We start from the raw sequence: 15,377 nt of genomic DNA, 5'->3' as shown, positions 1-15,377 counted from the left end.
CATTACATTAGGGCCCCACCCTTGACATTGATTACCTTCTTAAACACCCTCTTTCCAAGTAGAATCCCACTGGGGGTTAGGACATCAGCAGGTGAATTTTGGTGGGACACAGCGCAGTGCTAAACAGGAGCCCTTTCAGGGTTTTGCCCAAACTGTCCACGTCGTAGGAGGCTTCTAACAATAACTTGTGTTTGCAACACTGAAGTTACTTGACCTTGACTACCCTAGGTCAACCCTAGCCGGACCCCAGCTGTGATTGGAGGGCTGCTTGATGTGGATTGTTCTGAGGAAGTGATTAAACACTTAATCATGGCAGTGAGAGGACAGTTCTCTACTGATGAGTTGGTGGCTGAAGTAGAAAAAAGAAATAGGTAAGGTGTCCTTACTTGGTGTTTTCTCTTACCCCTGGATTCTAGTGTCTGTTGTTGTTTCTGTCTAATTCTCCAGGACTGTCTCTATAGCTGGTCGTTCATGTACACATCTTAGATGTAGCAATGAGTTACTTGCTATTGGTACTGTGAAGACCTTGGGGGAAAACCTAACAGTAGAAATCAGTTTGGAAACCAGGTCCATCTTGGTCCCTAGAGCAACCTGAAGTCAATGGACTCTGAGATTTTTTGTTTCAGGAAACATCTGTCAGAGCCCTGGAGTTGCCCTCAAGACTTCCAGTGGTAGCCTTGAGACTTTACAGCACCTTCCTTCTTTCAAAGGCTCAAGCTGCTGCTTCCCTGGCTGGAGTCCCAGATTCAGGAAGGCTGTGAGGAGCCTGCCACTCACAATGCACTGGCTAAAATCTACATCGACAGCAACAACAGCCCCGAGTGCTTCCTGAGAGAGAATGCCTACTATGACAGCAGCGTGGTGGGCCGCTACTGTGAGAAGCGAGACCCCCATCTGGCCTGTGTTGCCTATGAGCGGGGGCAGTGTGACCTTGAGCTCATCAAGGTGGGTAGCAGATGTGCTGAGCTGCCCATGTAACCCTGGGCTCCCAGGGAAGCTTTCAAAGGTGTGCCTGTGCGGAGCTGATCAGGGCTTTCTGTGCACCTGGAGATGGCAGGTCATGAGATTATTTCCTTGTGATTCTCACAGCTTTTGGGAACTTGCTCATGCAATTTGTATGCATTGTACCTGTAGACCAGTTGGCCCTGAACCTGACTTATCATCCCTCTGCTTACAGTCCTTACTATTGCCTGGTAATTTGAGGGCAGAATTGAACTCCTTGGCCTGACTCGTGAGCTCCTCTGTGGACTGCCACCTTTCCCAACTCCCGAACTTGATCAGCCATCCATCTTGCCACCCCACCTGGAGAGGCCTGCAATTCCCTGGGTGCCTCATGTCCCGAGTGCCCTTGTACTTCATGCCCCCTTTTTGGGGTAACCCTCTACACAAGCCCTTCCCCATCACCTGACCAATGAGCTCTTGCTGGCCCCTCCTTGAGACATCTGCCCAGGTCTTTTGCCTGCATCTGCCCAGGCTTGGATCCACATATAATTACATGTTTAGGTTGAATTGTATGAACTGTTCCTACCTAATCATTTGATCTAAAAATCCAGACATGAATAGGGCACCTGTGAGGTTGATGCCACACCAGCCTGCTCGGGCTTTTCCTGTGATACACAGGCAGACTGTGCTGCATCCGCAAGCACGTGTGCACGCCGCTCAGCCTTGTGCCGGGCATCTGGCACTCAACAGATCTGATCCTCACCAGGATTTAGCAAGTGCTGCACACGCTAGAACATTCCAGTGGACTGTTGGTGTTTTGGAGATCTGTTATAACATTCAGAAAAAGGTCTCCAGATCTACCAGTGAAAGCACAGTTTACAGTTTTTAGATCTTGAAACATTGCAGTGTTTGTGCTGTTTTATACCAGTTCTAGGCTGTTCTGATAACATTTTACAGATGGTTTAAAGCTAGCTACATATGAGTACTTAAATTTAACTAAATTAAAAATTACCAGTTTAGTTCCTGTCACGCACCACATTTCAAGGGCTCAGTAGCCTCCCATGGCTAGTGGCTGTATCAGACAGAATGGGAGACAGAGCATGTCCCTGAATGCAGGAAGTCCTACTGGCCAGATATGTGGCACATCCCCGGGAGCTGTTGTAAACTTGGAAAGGGCATTTTGAGGTAGTTTGAGTCCATTGTTAACCGTGTAGGATGCTGCTCATCCCATGTCAAAGCATAGCGTCTTGCCTGGGCCCTGACTGTCCACCAAACCACTATCAGGCACACAGGGAACGAATTGGGGTGTGTCCTCCCAAGCAGCTTCCGCTGGTTGGCTGCTGTGTCACACACATGAGTGTGCTCATTTCAGGTGTGCAATGAGAATTCTCTGTTCAAAAGCGAGGCCCGCTACCTGGTATGCAGAAAGGATCCGGAGCTCTGGGCTCACGTCCTTGAGGAGACCAACCCATCCAGGAGACAGCTAATTGACCAGGTGAGGCACAGAGATGGGTATGTCTGCACACCTGCATTTTGCCGTCTGATCATCATTGTGGCTCAAGTGACTGGTTTCATTTTTAATTTAAAACATCTTGGCTGAGGGCAGTGGCTCACGCCTGTAATGCCAGCAATTTGGGAGGCGGAGGTGGGTGGATCGCTTGAGGTCTCAGGAATTCAAGACCAGCCTGGCCAACGTGGTGAAACCCCATCTCCACTAAAAATACAAAAATTAGCCGCACATGGTGGCACACGCATGTAATCCCAGCTACTTGGGAGGCTGAGGCAGGAGAATCGCTTGAACCCAGGAGGTGGAGGTTGCAGTGAGCCGACATCGTGCCACTGCACTCCAGCCTGGGCGACAGACAGAGATTCCATCTCAAAAAAATAAATAAATAGGCCAGGCATGGTGGCTCACGCCTGTAATCCTAGCACTTTGGGAGGCCGAGGCGGGTGGATGACTTGAGGTCAGGAGTTCAAGTCCAGCCTGGCCAACATAGTGAAACCCCATCTCTACTAAAAATATGAAAACATGCTGTGTGGCGCATGCCTGTAATCCCAGCTACTCAGGAGGCTGAAGCAGGAGAATCGCTTGAACCCAGGAGGTGGAGGTTGCAGTGAGCCGACATCGTGCCACTGCACTCCAGCCTGGGCGACAGACAGAGATTCCATCTCAAAAAAATAAATAAATAGGCCAGGCATGGTGGCTCACGCCTGTAATCCTAGCACTTTGGGAGGCCGAGGCGGGTGGATGACTTGAGGTCAGGAGTTCAAGTCCAGCCTGGCCAACATAGTGAAACCCCATCTCTACTAAAAATATGAAAACATGCTGTGTGGCGCATGCCTGTAATCCCAGCTACTCAGGAGGCTGAAGCAGGAGAATCGCTTGAACCCAGGAGGTGGAGGTTGCAGAAAGCCGAGATCGCACGCCACTGCACTCCAGCCTGGGCAACTGGGTGAGACTCTGTCTCAAAAAAATTAAATAAATAAATAAATAAATAAAACATCTTAGTCCTTACGAACCTTCTCCCCTGCAGAAATAGCTTGCCTAAAAATAGCTTGATTCCCCAGGGTAAGCTGACTTGGAACTGTTTACTGGCCAAGGGCATAGAGTTGGCCCTTGGATCCAAAGCAGGGATATGCAGCCCAGGAAGAGAGTACCTGGTGTCACGCCTGCATGCTGGGCCCAGCTCAGCCCCCGTGGACAGAGGTGAAGTAGCTTTCAAGGTTGTCTCAGCTGACTTCCCTTTGTTGAGGAGCTCTTTATGCCCCTGTGACTATCCAGCACCTCCTTGGAGACGGGGCAGAGTGCTGGGGCCAGGGGTCATTATTGGGTATGGCCTGGCAGGTGGGAGTCTGCCTCGGCCTCTGGGAGGGCTTCCCACAGCCCTGCGGAAGAGCCTCCTCTCCAGTCATAGCCTCACAGACATTCGCAGATAGTGCCTCTGCTGCCCTCAGCACTGTCCCTAGGTGCTAGGCAGACTGTTTAGGGGTGGGGCAAGACCAATGTTGGAACAAAACCCTCGTCCAACAAGTGGCTTCAGCCCTGAGAATAGGACCAGTTAAAACTCCCACCTCCCTCATACACATTGCCAACCTGCTGGACCAGTGCTTTCGAAAGGCTTGAGGGCTGGATTTGACCTTTATCTCTACTGAATTTCATCCTCTCGTTTTCTGTCCACTGTTTCCTCAAGCCTGTGCCACTACTTTTTTAAATAAACTTTTTATTTTGAAATACTTTGAGATTTATGGAAGGTCATGTTTTGAATCTCTGTTTCAACTTTGGACTTACCCATCCAAATCTAATAAAAATATTAAACAACACAATATTCTACTAGGGATCTACATCCAGGTTCCCAGACATCAGACATTTCTCCAGGTATAGTCCAGCCACCTGGTACACCTTGAAGGTGACTTCATGTTGGCACTGGGGAAGGGCCACTTTAACACTGCACCATACCGGAGCCAGCGGGGGCCTCTTGTCTTCCTGTTTCTGGGTAGAGCTGCTGGTCTTTCATTATCTCTGCTGTAATTGGATATCTGTAGCCACCTCCTGGTGGGAAATTCAACTGCAATGCTCCTGTAATCCGGAGCACATAATAACAGAGGGAGGCTGCTTTTAGTGTCTGGAGTGGAACCTCATTATGAAAAGTTTACTGAGAGCAGTGTCCTGAGGCAACCTTAGGTGGGGCATCCTGTATTGACTCAAACAGATGGTAGAAATTTATTTTTGCCCTTAAAACAACCTGTGTGTATTTATTTAAGTTGCTCCAAGGTTTTCTTTCTTTCTTTCTTTCTTTTTTTTTTTCTCTTTTTGAGACAGAGTTTTGCTCTTCACCAGGCTGGAGTGCAATGGTGTGATCTCGGCTCACTGCAACCTCCACTTCCCAGGTTCAAGTGATTCTCCTGCCTCAGCCTCCTGAGTAGCTGGGATTACAGGCACCTGCCGCCACGCCTGGCTAATTTTTGTATTTTTAGTAGAGATGGGGTTTCACTATGTTAGCCAGGCTGGTCTCGAACTCTTTTTTTTTTTTTTTTTTTTTTTTTGAGACAGAGTCTTACTTTGTCGCCCAGGCTGGAGTACAGTGGCGCGATCTCGGCTCACTGCAAGCCCTGCCTTCCGGGTTCACGCCATTCTTCTGCCTCAGCCTCCCGAGTAGCTGGGACTACAGGCGCCCGCCACCACGCCCGGCTAATTTTTTGTATTTTTAGTAGAGCTGGGGTTTCACCGTGTTAGCCAGGATGGTCTCGATCTCCTGACCTCATGATCTGCCCGTCTTGGCCTCCCAAAGTGCTGGGATTACAGGCATGAGCCACCGCGGCCGGCCTCCAAGGTTTTCAAGAATTGACAGTTAGATGTCACTGTAGGAAGTGTACCTTCTCCTTTGGATGGACTTGTGCTGTGTCCTGGTGCCCCTTTCCCTCAGGCATACCCTTTTGGTTCCTTAGCTGCTGGGAGAGCTCCTGTTCTCAAACTCTTCAGCCTCCTTGTTGTAGTTACTACAAATTCCACAGAGGTAGAACTTTTGCATCTTATGGTACCATTGAGTTCACAAAGACTAGCAGAAAGGTGGACTGGACTGACCTTGACCCTAGGTTCCTTTAAGGCCCCTCAAGATTGCTAGGTGAAAGTTCATGGTCAGAGGGCTGTGTTAGCCATGAAAGACCGTCCAGAGCTGTCTCTTCCCTCTCATTGATACACGGCTGTTGCCCACCCCTGAGGAGAACCAGAAACTTGGCAAAAATATTAGATTCTGGAAGTCACTGAAGGTGCCTGGTCCAAAGTGCAAAGAGAACAGTGCTGGCGTTCCAAACTGCTGTTGCATGGGAAATGTACTCTTTGGAAAACTGTCTTTCCACCCTATTTGTAAGTGTTTTTGTATGTGAGACACCTATAATTGGAGGAGGGGTGGCACAGCCAGTCTTTTGTTGGTCTTTCCTTCAGATTGTGGTTCTGAGTGGCATCCGGTGTGAAGGCACGTGGCTCCACAGCTCTGGCTGTGGACTGTGCCACAGCAGTGGCAGTGCTCTCTGCTAGTAAGAGGCTGCTGGAAGCCCCTGCGGTGTCTTCATTAGAGAAGTGGAGCCATATTTGCTATTAGTGGCTTTAAGAGACAAATCTAAAAGGAGACATTGATTTCAAAATGCCTAGTGCACTGGTCATTGGAGCTGAGTAAGAGTCTGTAGCATATTTGATATGAGAGAAAAACTAATTGTCAAAACAGAGCAAACAGAATTTCCTGAAATTAACTTTGAAAACCCTTCCTTTGTTACATTAAGAAGTCTCCCATTTTCTCTGTGTCTATTCCAGACCATCTTGGAGGAGTCCTTCCCTTCTGTTTAGCTTCAAAGATACAGTCTTGAATTGACTTTAATCAAGTTCTTTCAAATGCTTTTTAAAACCAGGTGGTACAGACAGCGTTGTCAGAAACACGGGATCCTGAAGAGATTTCGGTCACTGTCAAAGCCTTTATGACAGCCGACCTGCCTAATGAACTGATTGAACTGCTGGAGAAGATAGTTCTGGATAACTCTGTCTTCAGCGAGCACAGGTGAGGCTATGCCAGGGGTAGCTGTGGACGCAGGCAGATTCAAAACATCTGCTTGATACTCATCTTCTGTTACAATCTCGTACCGCTTCACCCATCCAGCCTGCCCATTGGCTGCTCCCCAGACATGCCAATCTTCTTACCACCTCCTCTACCTCAATCTAGCCCTTCCCTTATTAGCTCCTGCCTGTCTCAGAGCCCAGCCTCAGTTTCACATTTTCTAGGAGCCTGCGCTCCTCTTACTGCTCTGGCCCACACTGTCCTTTAACACAATGCTCAGAGAAGGGGATCTGGCATTTTATGAAGGTCTCATGTGGCCTAAGGATGTGTTGAACTCTTCAAATCATGGTGAACAAAGCTTGGAGAAAGGTGGCAGGAGAACCAGATCTGGGCATGTATCAGGGAAGACTTGCCCGAGGTATAATGTAGAAGCCAGATGAGCAGGAGCTGTGGCAGGGGCAGCAGCACAGGCCCGGCATCATAGAGGTGGGAGTGCATGCTTCTGCATGGACCGGCACTATAGAGGTGCGAGTGCGTGCTTCCGATGGACCAGCACTATAGAGGTGAGAGTGCGCGCTTCCACATGGACCGGCACTATAGAGGTGGGAGTGTGTGTTTCGGCATGGACCAGCACTATAGAGGTGGGAGTGCGTGCTTCTTTTGCATGGGCAGGCACCATAGAGGTAAGAGTGCATGCTTCCGCATGGGCCAGCCACCTAGGGTTCCTCTCCACTTCAAAATTCACCATCAGAGATTCTGTGTCAGATTTTAATCAACTCACATCATAAGTGCAGCTGTAAAGATTTAGTTATGAGATTTATTTTGTAGGCCAGAAAGGCTATCAAGGGCTGTAGTATTATAGAGAGGAATTTGTGTGTGTGTTTTTAAACTTGGAGATGCTATATGGTAATGGCATATGGAATGTGAAATTATATTTAATGGAATCATAAACCCTGACTAATGACAGGATGTCAGGATTAAGGTGCCTGAGGTGGCTACGATATTCTGTCTTGCTGTCTGATCAACCTCCTTTGATAGTTGTTAGTTTGTGTGTACTTCCAGGCACTTAAAGGTGGCTGTAGCTCTGCTGTCTTCTTAAACACTCGCTTCTCAAACATGCAGGTAACCTCAAGTTCGTGCTCTTCTTTCATTGATGATTTCACCAGACAGTTTTATGTGTAGGTAAAAATAGCCTTGGCTGGGCGTAGTGGCTCACGCCTGTAATCCCAGCACTTTGGGAGGCCAGGAGTTTGAGACCAGCCTAGCCAGCATGGGTGAAACCCTGTCTCTACTAAAAATAAAAATTCAGCCAGGCATGATGGCAGGTGCCTGTAATCCCAGCTACTCGGGAGGCTGAGGCGGGAGAATCGCTTGAGTCTGGGAGGTGGAGGTTGCAGTGAGCCGAGATGGCACCACTATACTCTAGCCTGGGTGACAGAGCGAGACTCCATCTCAAAAAAAAAAAAAAAAAAAAAAAAGCAAAATATATTATTTTTAGAGTATATACTTGGAAGAATATACTTATGACCTAATAAATTCTTAAGCCAGTCACAGAAACCAGAAATAAATAAACCTTTAGTGAAAAACCAACAAGACTGTATTAAACTTAAGCACTTTATCATAAAGAAGATGGACAAATGAGAAGCTACAAATGCGGAGAAGATATTTGCAACACAACCAACAAAAAAATGGGAAAAGTTGTAATAAAAGACAAACACAAGCAACCCAATGAGAAACCAAGCAGAGCGCTTGAGCAGACCCTCCGGTGAGAGGAAGGGCAGCTTGTGAATTCAGCCTCATCAGCCACCAAGGAGGCACAGAGTGAGGCCACAGTGCATCATCCGATGCTTTGTTACTCCTGCCAGAGCAGCAGGAACCCCACTCTCCTAATCAGTGCTGATGAGGATGTTGAACAGCTGGACCTCTGACGTGCCCCTGCTGGGAATGTGCGTTACATTTGGAAACAGTTTGGTAAAAAAAGATGCACACAGCCAGCAATTTCCTCTCTTCCTTATGAGCCCTAAAGGAACTCAGCTTATTTGTATGAGGAGATATGCAGGGATACTCAAGACAAAGCTCTAAGAGCGATCCAGATAACCATCAATAAGTAGGTTGTAGTACAGTCATACAGTGGAATACCAGATAGCAGTAGAAATGAACACTGTACATGGATGACCCTTAGCACCCAACGTTAAAATTCTTTTTTATAAAACCACCATACAGTAAAAATGACCTTCTGGAAGGGGATGGGGAATGCAGTGCTAGGAATTTTAACACAAGTGTAGATCTGTAGAATCACCACAGTCGGGATACAAACAATTCCATCACCCTTTAACACTCCCTTGTGCTAGCTACCGTGTATATTATTCATTCCCCCAAACCTCAACCCCCAACCCTGGCTACCACCCGCCACACTAGTTTTGCATTTTCAAGAATGTCATGTAAATGGAATCACGTGGTATAGACTCCTCTGTGACAGGCTTCTTTCACCCAGCGTGATGATGCCTTTGAGATTCATCCAACTTGGTGAGTGCATCGCATCAGCCTTACATTCTTTTTTGTCACTGAATGATATTCTGTTGTACGAATGTACCACAGGATCTCTTCACCCATCAAAGTACGTTTGGGTGGTTTTCAGTTTGAGGTTATTATGAATACATCTGCTGTGAACATTTGTGTCCAGATTTTTGTTTAAACATACCCAATCACATGGTATATGTACTGTTTAAGAAACCGCCTCACTATTGTTTTCCAGAATGGCTGTGTCATTTTGCATTCCCACCAGCAATATGTGAGAGTTCCAGTCACTCTTCATCTTTAGCAGCACTTGGTATATTGTTATTTTTTATCTTAGCCAGTCTCATAAATGTATAGCAGTGTGCCATTGTGGTTTCAATTTGCATTGCCCTAGTGGCTAATGATGATGAACAACTTTTTATGTGCTCAGTTACCATCCGTAGATCCTCTTTGGTGAAGTGTCTCTTGAAATCTGTTGCCTGTGTTTTAACTGGGTTGTTTGGTTTTTTGTTGAGTTTTCAGAGTTCTTTGTATATTCTGGATACAAGTCCTTTGTTGGATATGTGATTTCCATATATTTTCTCATTCTGTAGATTTTCTTTTATTTTCTTAATAGTGTCATTAACAGAACAAAAGTTATAATTTTGATAAATTCCAATTCATAAACTTTTCTTTTATGGACTGTGCTTTGGTGTTAAACCAAGAACTCTGTTAATACTCCCAGGTCACAGAGATTTTCTGTTATTTCCTTCTAAAAGTTTCATTCTTTTTCATTTTATATTTAGATTCATTATCCAATAAAGTGTGAAGTTTAGGGTGAGGTTCAGCTTTTTGCATATGAATGTCCAGTTTATTCCAGCATTATTTGTTAAAAATACTCTTTCTCCATGGAATTGCTCTTGCATCTCTGTCGAAAATCAATTGGCCAGATAGTGTAATTCTTCCACCTTTGTTCTTTCTTTCTTTCTTTCTTTTCTTTTCTTTCTTTCTTTTTTCTTTCTCTTTCTCTTTCTTTCTTTCTTTCCTTCCTTCCTTTCTTCTTTCTTTGTTTCTTTCTCTTTCTTTCTTTCTCTCTTCTTTCTTTCTCTTTCTTTCAATAGGGTCTCCCTCTGTCACCCAGGCTGGAGTGCTGTGGCATGAACACGGCTCACTGCAGCCCCAACCTCCTAGGCTGAAGCGGTCCTCCCATCTCAGCCTTCTGAGTAGCTGCAGGTGTGCACCATCATGCCTGGCTAGTTGTTTTTTTTTTTGGTAGAGACAGGGTCTTGCCATATTGCCCAGGCTAGTCTCAAACCCTTAGGTTCAAGCACTCCTCCCACCTTGGCCTCCCAAAGTGCTGGGATTACAGGTGTCAGCCACTATACCTGGGCTCAACTTTATTCTTTTTCAAAATTGTTTTAGCTATTGTAGTTCCTTTGCCTATCTATATAAATTTCAGAATTAGCTTGTCTATATGTACAAGAAAATCTGCTGGAACTGGAACTGCATGAAATCTATGGACCAATTTAGGGAGAATTGATATCTTTACTATGTTGATTCTATGAAAGTGATATGTCTCTCCATTTATTTAGATCTTTGATTTCTTTCATCAGCAGTTTATAGTTTTTGGCATATAGGTCATATGTAGATTTTATTAGATTTATACTTATTTCATATTTTTGGAAGTATTTTAAATAGATTTCTTGTTTACAGTTGTTCATTGAAAAACATTGTCAGTATATAGAAATACAATTGATTTTTGTATGTTGACCTTGTATTCTACAACCTTGCTAAACTCATTTATTGGATTTTTTTTTTTTTGTAGATTTCTTCAGTTTTTTTAATCAATCATGTTGGCTGCAAATTGGGACAGTTTTTTTTTTGTTTTTTTTTTTTTGAGATGCAATCTTGCTCTGTCGCCCAGGCTGGAGTGCAGTGGCGCAATCTCGGCTCACTGCAACCTCTGCCTCCTGGGTTCGTGCCATTCTCCTGCTTCAGCCTCCCCAGTAGCTGGGACTACAGGCGCCTGCCACCACGCCCAGCTAATTTTTTATATTTTTAGTAGAGACAGGCTTTACCGTGTTAGCCAGGATGGTCTTGATATCCTGACCTTGTGATCCACCCGCCTCAGCCTCCCAAAGTGCTGGGATTACAGGCGTGAGCCACCGGGGACAGTTTTATTTCTTCCTAATCTAGTGCTGCCTGTGCTTTCTTTGCGATTCATTATAGAAAAGAAACTTTTTGTTTTTTTTGTTGCCTAAATGCCTTAACCAGAACCTCCAGCACAAATAGAAGTGTGGAGAGTGGACATCCCTGCCGTGTTCCTGATCCTCAGGGAAAGTGTCCAGACTCTGTTACTTATGATGTTAGCAGTGGGCTTTTTGTAGATGTACTTTCTCAGATTGAGGAAGTTTCCTTCTATTTCTAATTGAGAGTTTTTCTCATTAATAGGTGTTAGATTTTGTCAGATGCTTTTTCTGAATCATTTGATAATGATGTAGTATTTCTTTTTTAGATTATTGATATGTGGTGTGTTACACTGATTTTTTTTTCCACATTTTTGAATTGTATAAAAGTTTTGCAAGAATGCATCTATTATAATTAAAGCAAAGGAAAGTTCAAGAAATGCAAAGTGACCTGGTGTGGTGGCTCACACCTGTAATCCCAGCACTTTGTGGGGGCAAGGTGGGAGGATCACTTGAGGCCAGGAGTTTGAGACCAGCTGGGCAACATAGCAAGACCCTGTCTCAAAATTTTTAAAAAGTTAAAAAAAAATTCAAAGCTGCCTATATTGCTTAGAAATACAGTAGATGTGATAAAGCTATAATGAATCGCAAAGAAAGCACAGGTAGAAAAATAGGTACCTCTACAGCAGGATCCAGAGGCTGGGCTCTAAAAAGCCACAGCAGCCCTCCCAGTGGTTTGATTGGCACATTCTGATTCTCTTACCTGTGCTTTCCCAAGACTTTGCTATACTGTTTCTTTTTAGATCCCAAATACTTCACAAATACTCTGTTGTATTTACTTAGCAGTTATGTGTGTGTATATTAATTACTTTTTTAAAAAAACGGGGGGTCTGGGGATGCCTGACCTGCCAAAAAGTGGTTTGTGCAGCCTTCGTTCCTGGGATGCCGTGCTGACCACCCTCTCTCCTCAGGAATCTACAGAATCTGTTGATCCTGACTGCCATCAAGGCAGATCGCACACGGGTCATGGAGTACATCAGCCGCCTGGACAACTATGACGCACTGGACATCGCGAGCATCGCTGTCAGCAGCGCGCTGTATGAGGAGGCCTTCACCGTTTTCCACAAGTTTGATATGAATGCCTCAGCAATCCAGGTGGGCTGCTGAGTGCAAGCATGTCGGACCTAGCACCTTCTGCCACATCATGAGTGCGCCCTGCAAGCCCTTGTCCTCTCCAAGGGTGTCAGACCCTCTGGTTGTCCAGTGCATCTCTTCGTGCTCTTCTCTGCTCCTCACCAGCAACCCATCTTCCCAGCCCGCTGGCCCCTTGTCTTGACCTTCTCTGCGGGTGCTCCTTCCATTGGCTGTTAGTCTGCCCCTTCCCTATTACTCCCCAGCACTCCCTTGGACTTGGGTACCTGACCCAATGTCATCGGTCAGCCCAGGTGACAGAAACGTTTGATTTTCAGAGGCACTCACATCTTAACCTCAATGACAACCATTCCAGCCCTCTGCACCATGCTACTCACCCCCTATACTCCCCATTCCCCCATCTCCTCAGCAGGAGCTTTTCAGGATCCAAGGTCAGGTTCCCAGAGCAGGCCCTCCAGCCCTCCCTGCCTGCCCCTCTGCCTCCTCAAGAACTCTTCTTCTTTAAACTGCATCCCTTTCTTTCCAGTCTATGAGCCTCTTCTGGTTTTATTTCCAAATCAGTTGTAAACCACAGGACATCTCACCTGAACTGCTGTCCTACCAATTATCTTTATGTCCTTGCCTCTTCCTTTACCTTATTTCTATACCTGCTGTGAAACCCCCAATCCAGGAGCCCTTCTTTTGTGCCCCCTCATGGGCTCTGGCCTTGCTTTGAGACAGACCAGCTCATCATATTAGGGGGCAGCTGATACTGCCACCACCTCCACTACTATACAGTGGTGGCCCTCACTGTCACGCAATCTGCCAGGCTGCTCAGCAAGCCTGTTTCTGCCTGGTGAGCGATCTTATTCCCCACAGCAATTCTTGTGAACTCTTTTACAGTTTCTATGCTCTGTTGCACTGTCTTTCCTCCCAAGGTCAGGAGCAAGTCCCATGTCCTACCCCCGGCCCAGAAAGCTTAACCTGGCTATCTCCATCTCTGTGCCTCTTTATTGGAGTGTCTCTTCTTTGTTCGGCATCCCCCTTCTCATATAATAGCTCTTGTCTCTTCCCTCAACCTGTCCATCTGAGAAATGCTTAGTACCTGATTGCTTCTGACTGAAGTGAAATGGTCATGCAGCTTTAGGCAGAACAGGGAACCAAACAAAAATGTGTCTGTTTTTTGGAGCTGACTAGATGTTGCAGAGAATGGAAGTCCTCTCATAACCCCTAGGTCCTGATCGAGCACATTGGAAACCTGGACCAGGCATATGAGTTTGCGGAGAGATGCAATGAGCCTGCTGTGTGGAGTCAGCTGGCCCAAGCCCAGCTCCAGAAAGATTTGGTGAAGGAAGCCATCAACTCCTATATCAGAGGGGACGACCCTTCCTCTTACCTGGAAGTTGTTCAGTCAGCCAGCAGGAGCAGTAAGTGAGTCCCCTCTCCCTAGGGCTCTGCATCTCACTGATGCAAAACCTGGCTGAAGCAAGAAGTTGAAGAGATTCTCACAAATCTCTATGTATGATGTATCCAGAGATATCAGAGGGCACATCTACATGAAAGTTTCCCACAAGAGTCTAAGATAAACATTATTCTGTTATTGACACCAGCTCTTTAGTTGACTATTGCCCTCCTTTACAAGATGAGGTCATTTAAGCACACTAGATATCTCAATATCGCCACTGTAGTAATTTTAAAGTGAGTGACAGGCCCACAATTCCCAGGGATCTTCTGGTGTTTCAAGTTGATTGTGGCACCGACCTCTCTGATGTCCAGAACAAGCATTCTGTCTCCTGGCAAAGTCTTTTCTAAGGGAGGTGGCCTGAGTGTGGCTCTGCCCCTCCCCCTCCTCCCTTCTGAGCTATGGATCTGCTTAGTGAGCATAATCAAGACCTCCTAGATGTTATCTGGAGTCTGAGTTCCCAGTGAGACATAACTGGAGGGTAAATGTGTCTGGCTGAGAACAGAATGGGAGGAATTGAGCCCTTGTTTAAAATTATCAGCTCTGGGTTAACCTATCTTTGTTTTCTGTCTTTAGACAACTGGGAGGATCTAGTTAAATTTCTGCAGATGGCCAGGAAAAAGGGCCGTGAGTCCTATATAGAGACTGAACTTATTTTTGCCTTGGCTAAAACCAGCCGTGTTTCTGAGCTAGAAGATTTTATTAATGGACCCAACAATGCCCACATCCAGCAGGTAGGCCATGCCCCCTGGGGGCTGTGCACTGCCAATCAGATTTAGGTCCAGGGATGTTCCTCAGAGCAGCAGTCCCGAGCTGTTGTGGCACCAGGGACTGGTTTCATCGAAGACAGTTTTTCCACAGACAGGTCAGGGGTGGTTTGGGGATGATTCAAGTGCATTACATTTATTGTCCACTTTATTTCTACTGTTATCGTATTGTAATATATAATGAAATAATTCTACAACTCACCATAATGTAGACTCAGTGGGAGCCCTGAGTTTATTTTTCTGCAACTAGATGGTCCCGTCTGGGGATGATGGAGACAGTGACAGATCAGCAGGCATTAGGTTTTCATAAGAAGCATGCAACACAGATCCTCGCGTGTGCTGTTCACAATAGGGTTTGTGCTCTGTGAGAATCTCATGCTGCTGCTGATCTAACAGGAGGCGGAGCTCAGGCGATAATGCAAGCAATGAGGAGCAGCTGTAAATACAGATGAAGCTTCACTCGCTTGCCTGCTGCTCACTTCCTGCTATGGGGCGTGATTCCTAACAGGCCACAGACCAGCAGCGGTCCGTGGCATGGGGGTTGGGGACCGCTGCTTTAGTGTGATGCAGATAAAGATCATGAGAAGCAAGCCACACGAGGAAGTAAGTAACCTGTTGCTATTATTGGTATGGAAATTGAGACCCATGGAATTTTGACATGCTCTTGGCTATACACATCAGAATAATTCTCCTAGAAGAGATGTGAAGACTTACATCCAGGTGTTCTGTTTACTACAAGAAAACAAAATTAATTGAGTCAGAGTTAATAATCTGGATGCATAAAATATATATTGAAAATTAATAGGCTGGGCATGGTGGCTCATGCCTGTAATCCCAGCACTTTGGG

The 15,377-nt window shown here is 45.9% G+C and overlaps 1 protein-coding gene across 15 annotated transcripts in view; it reads left to right on the top strand.

Moving 5' to 3' along the window:
• CLTCL1 (clathrin heavy chain like 1) overlaps window positions 1-15,377 on the top strand; it is a 113,555-nt gene that overhangs the window by 69,372 nt on the left and 28,806 nt on the right. For 14 of the 15 annotated variants that reach the window (XR_010155974.1, XR_010155973.1, XR_010155975.1 and 11 more), the window contains 7 exons: window positions 229-371; window positions 711-945; window positions 2,315-2,437; window positions 6,346-6,491; window positions 12,142-12,325; window positions 13,536-13,728; window positions 14,340-14,497. Coding sequence is in view for 11 of the 15 variants with exons in the window: in XM_024352828.3 (XP_024208596.2) it covers window positions 229-371; window positions 711-945; window positions 2,315-2,437; window positions 6,346-6,491; window positions 12,142-12,325; window positions 13,536-13,728; window positions 14,340-14,497 (1,182 nt within the window). In the remaining 4 variants the exon portion in view is untranslated. Of the gene's footprint in view, window positions 1-228; window positions 372-710; window positions 946-2,314; window positions 2,438-6,345; window positions 6,492-12,141; window positions 12,326-13,535; window positions 13,733-14,339; window positions 14,498-15,377 lie in introns of all 15 variants that reach the window. The other variant, XM_054675731.2, reaches the window with a different exon arrangement.

The sequence above is a fragment of the Pan troglodytes genome, chromosome 23 (assembly GCF_028858775.2).
Source record: "Pan troglodytes isolate AG18354 chromosome 23, NHGRI_mPanTro3-v2.0_pri, whole genome shotgun sequence".
NCBI classification, from domain to species: Eukaryota; Metazoa; Chordata; class Mammalia; order Primates; family Hominidae; genus Pan; species Pan troglodytes.
The sequence above is the reverse complement of the archived record's forward strand: the minus strand, read 5'-3'. Positions and strand labels throughout refer to the sequence as shown.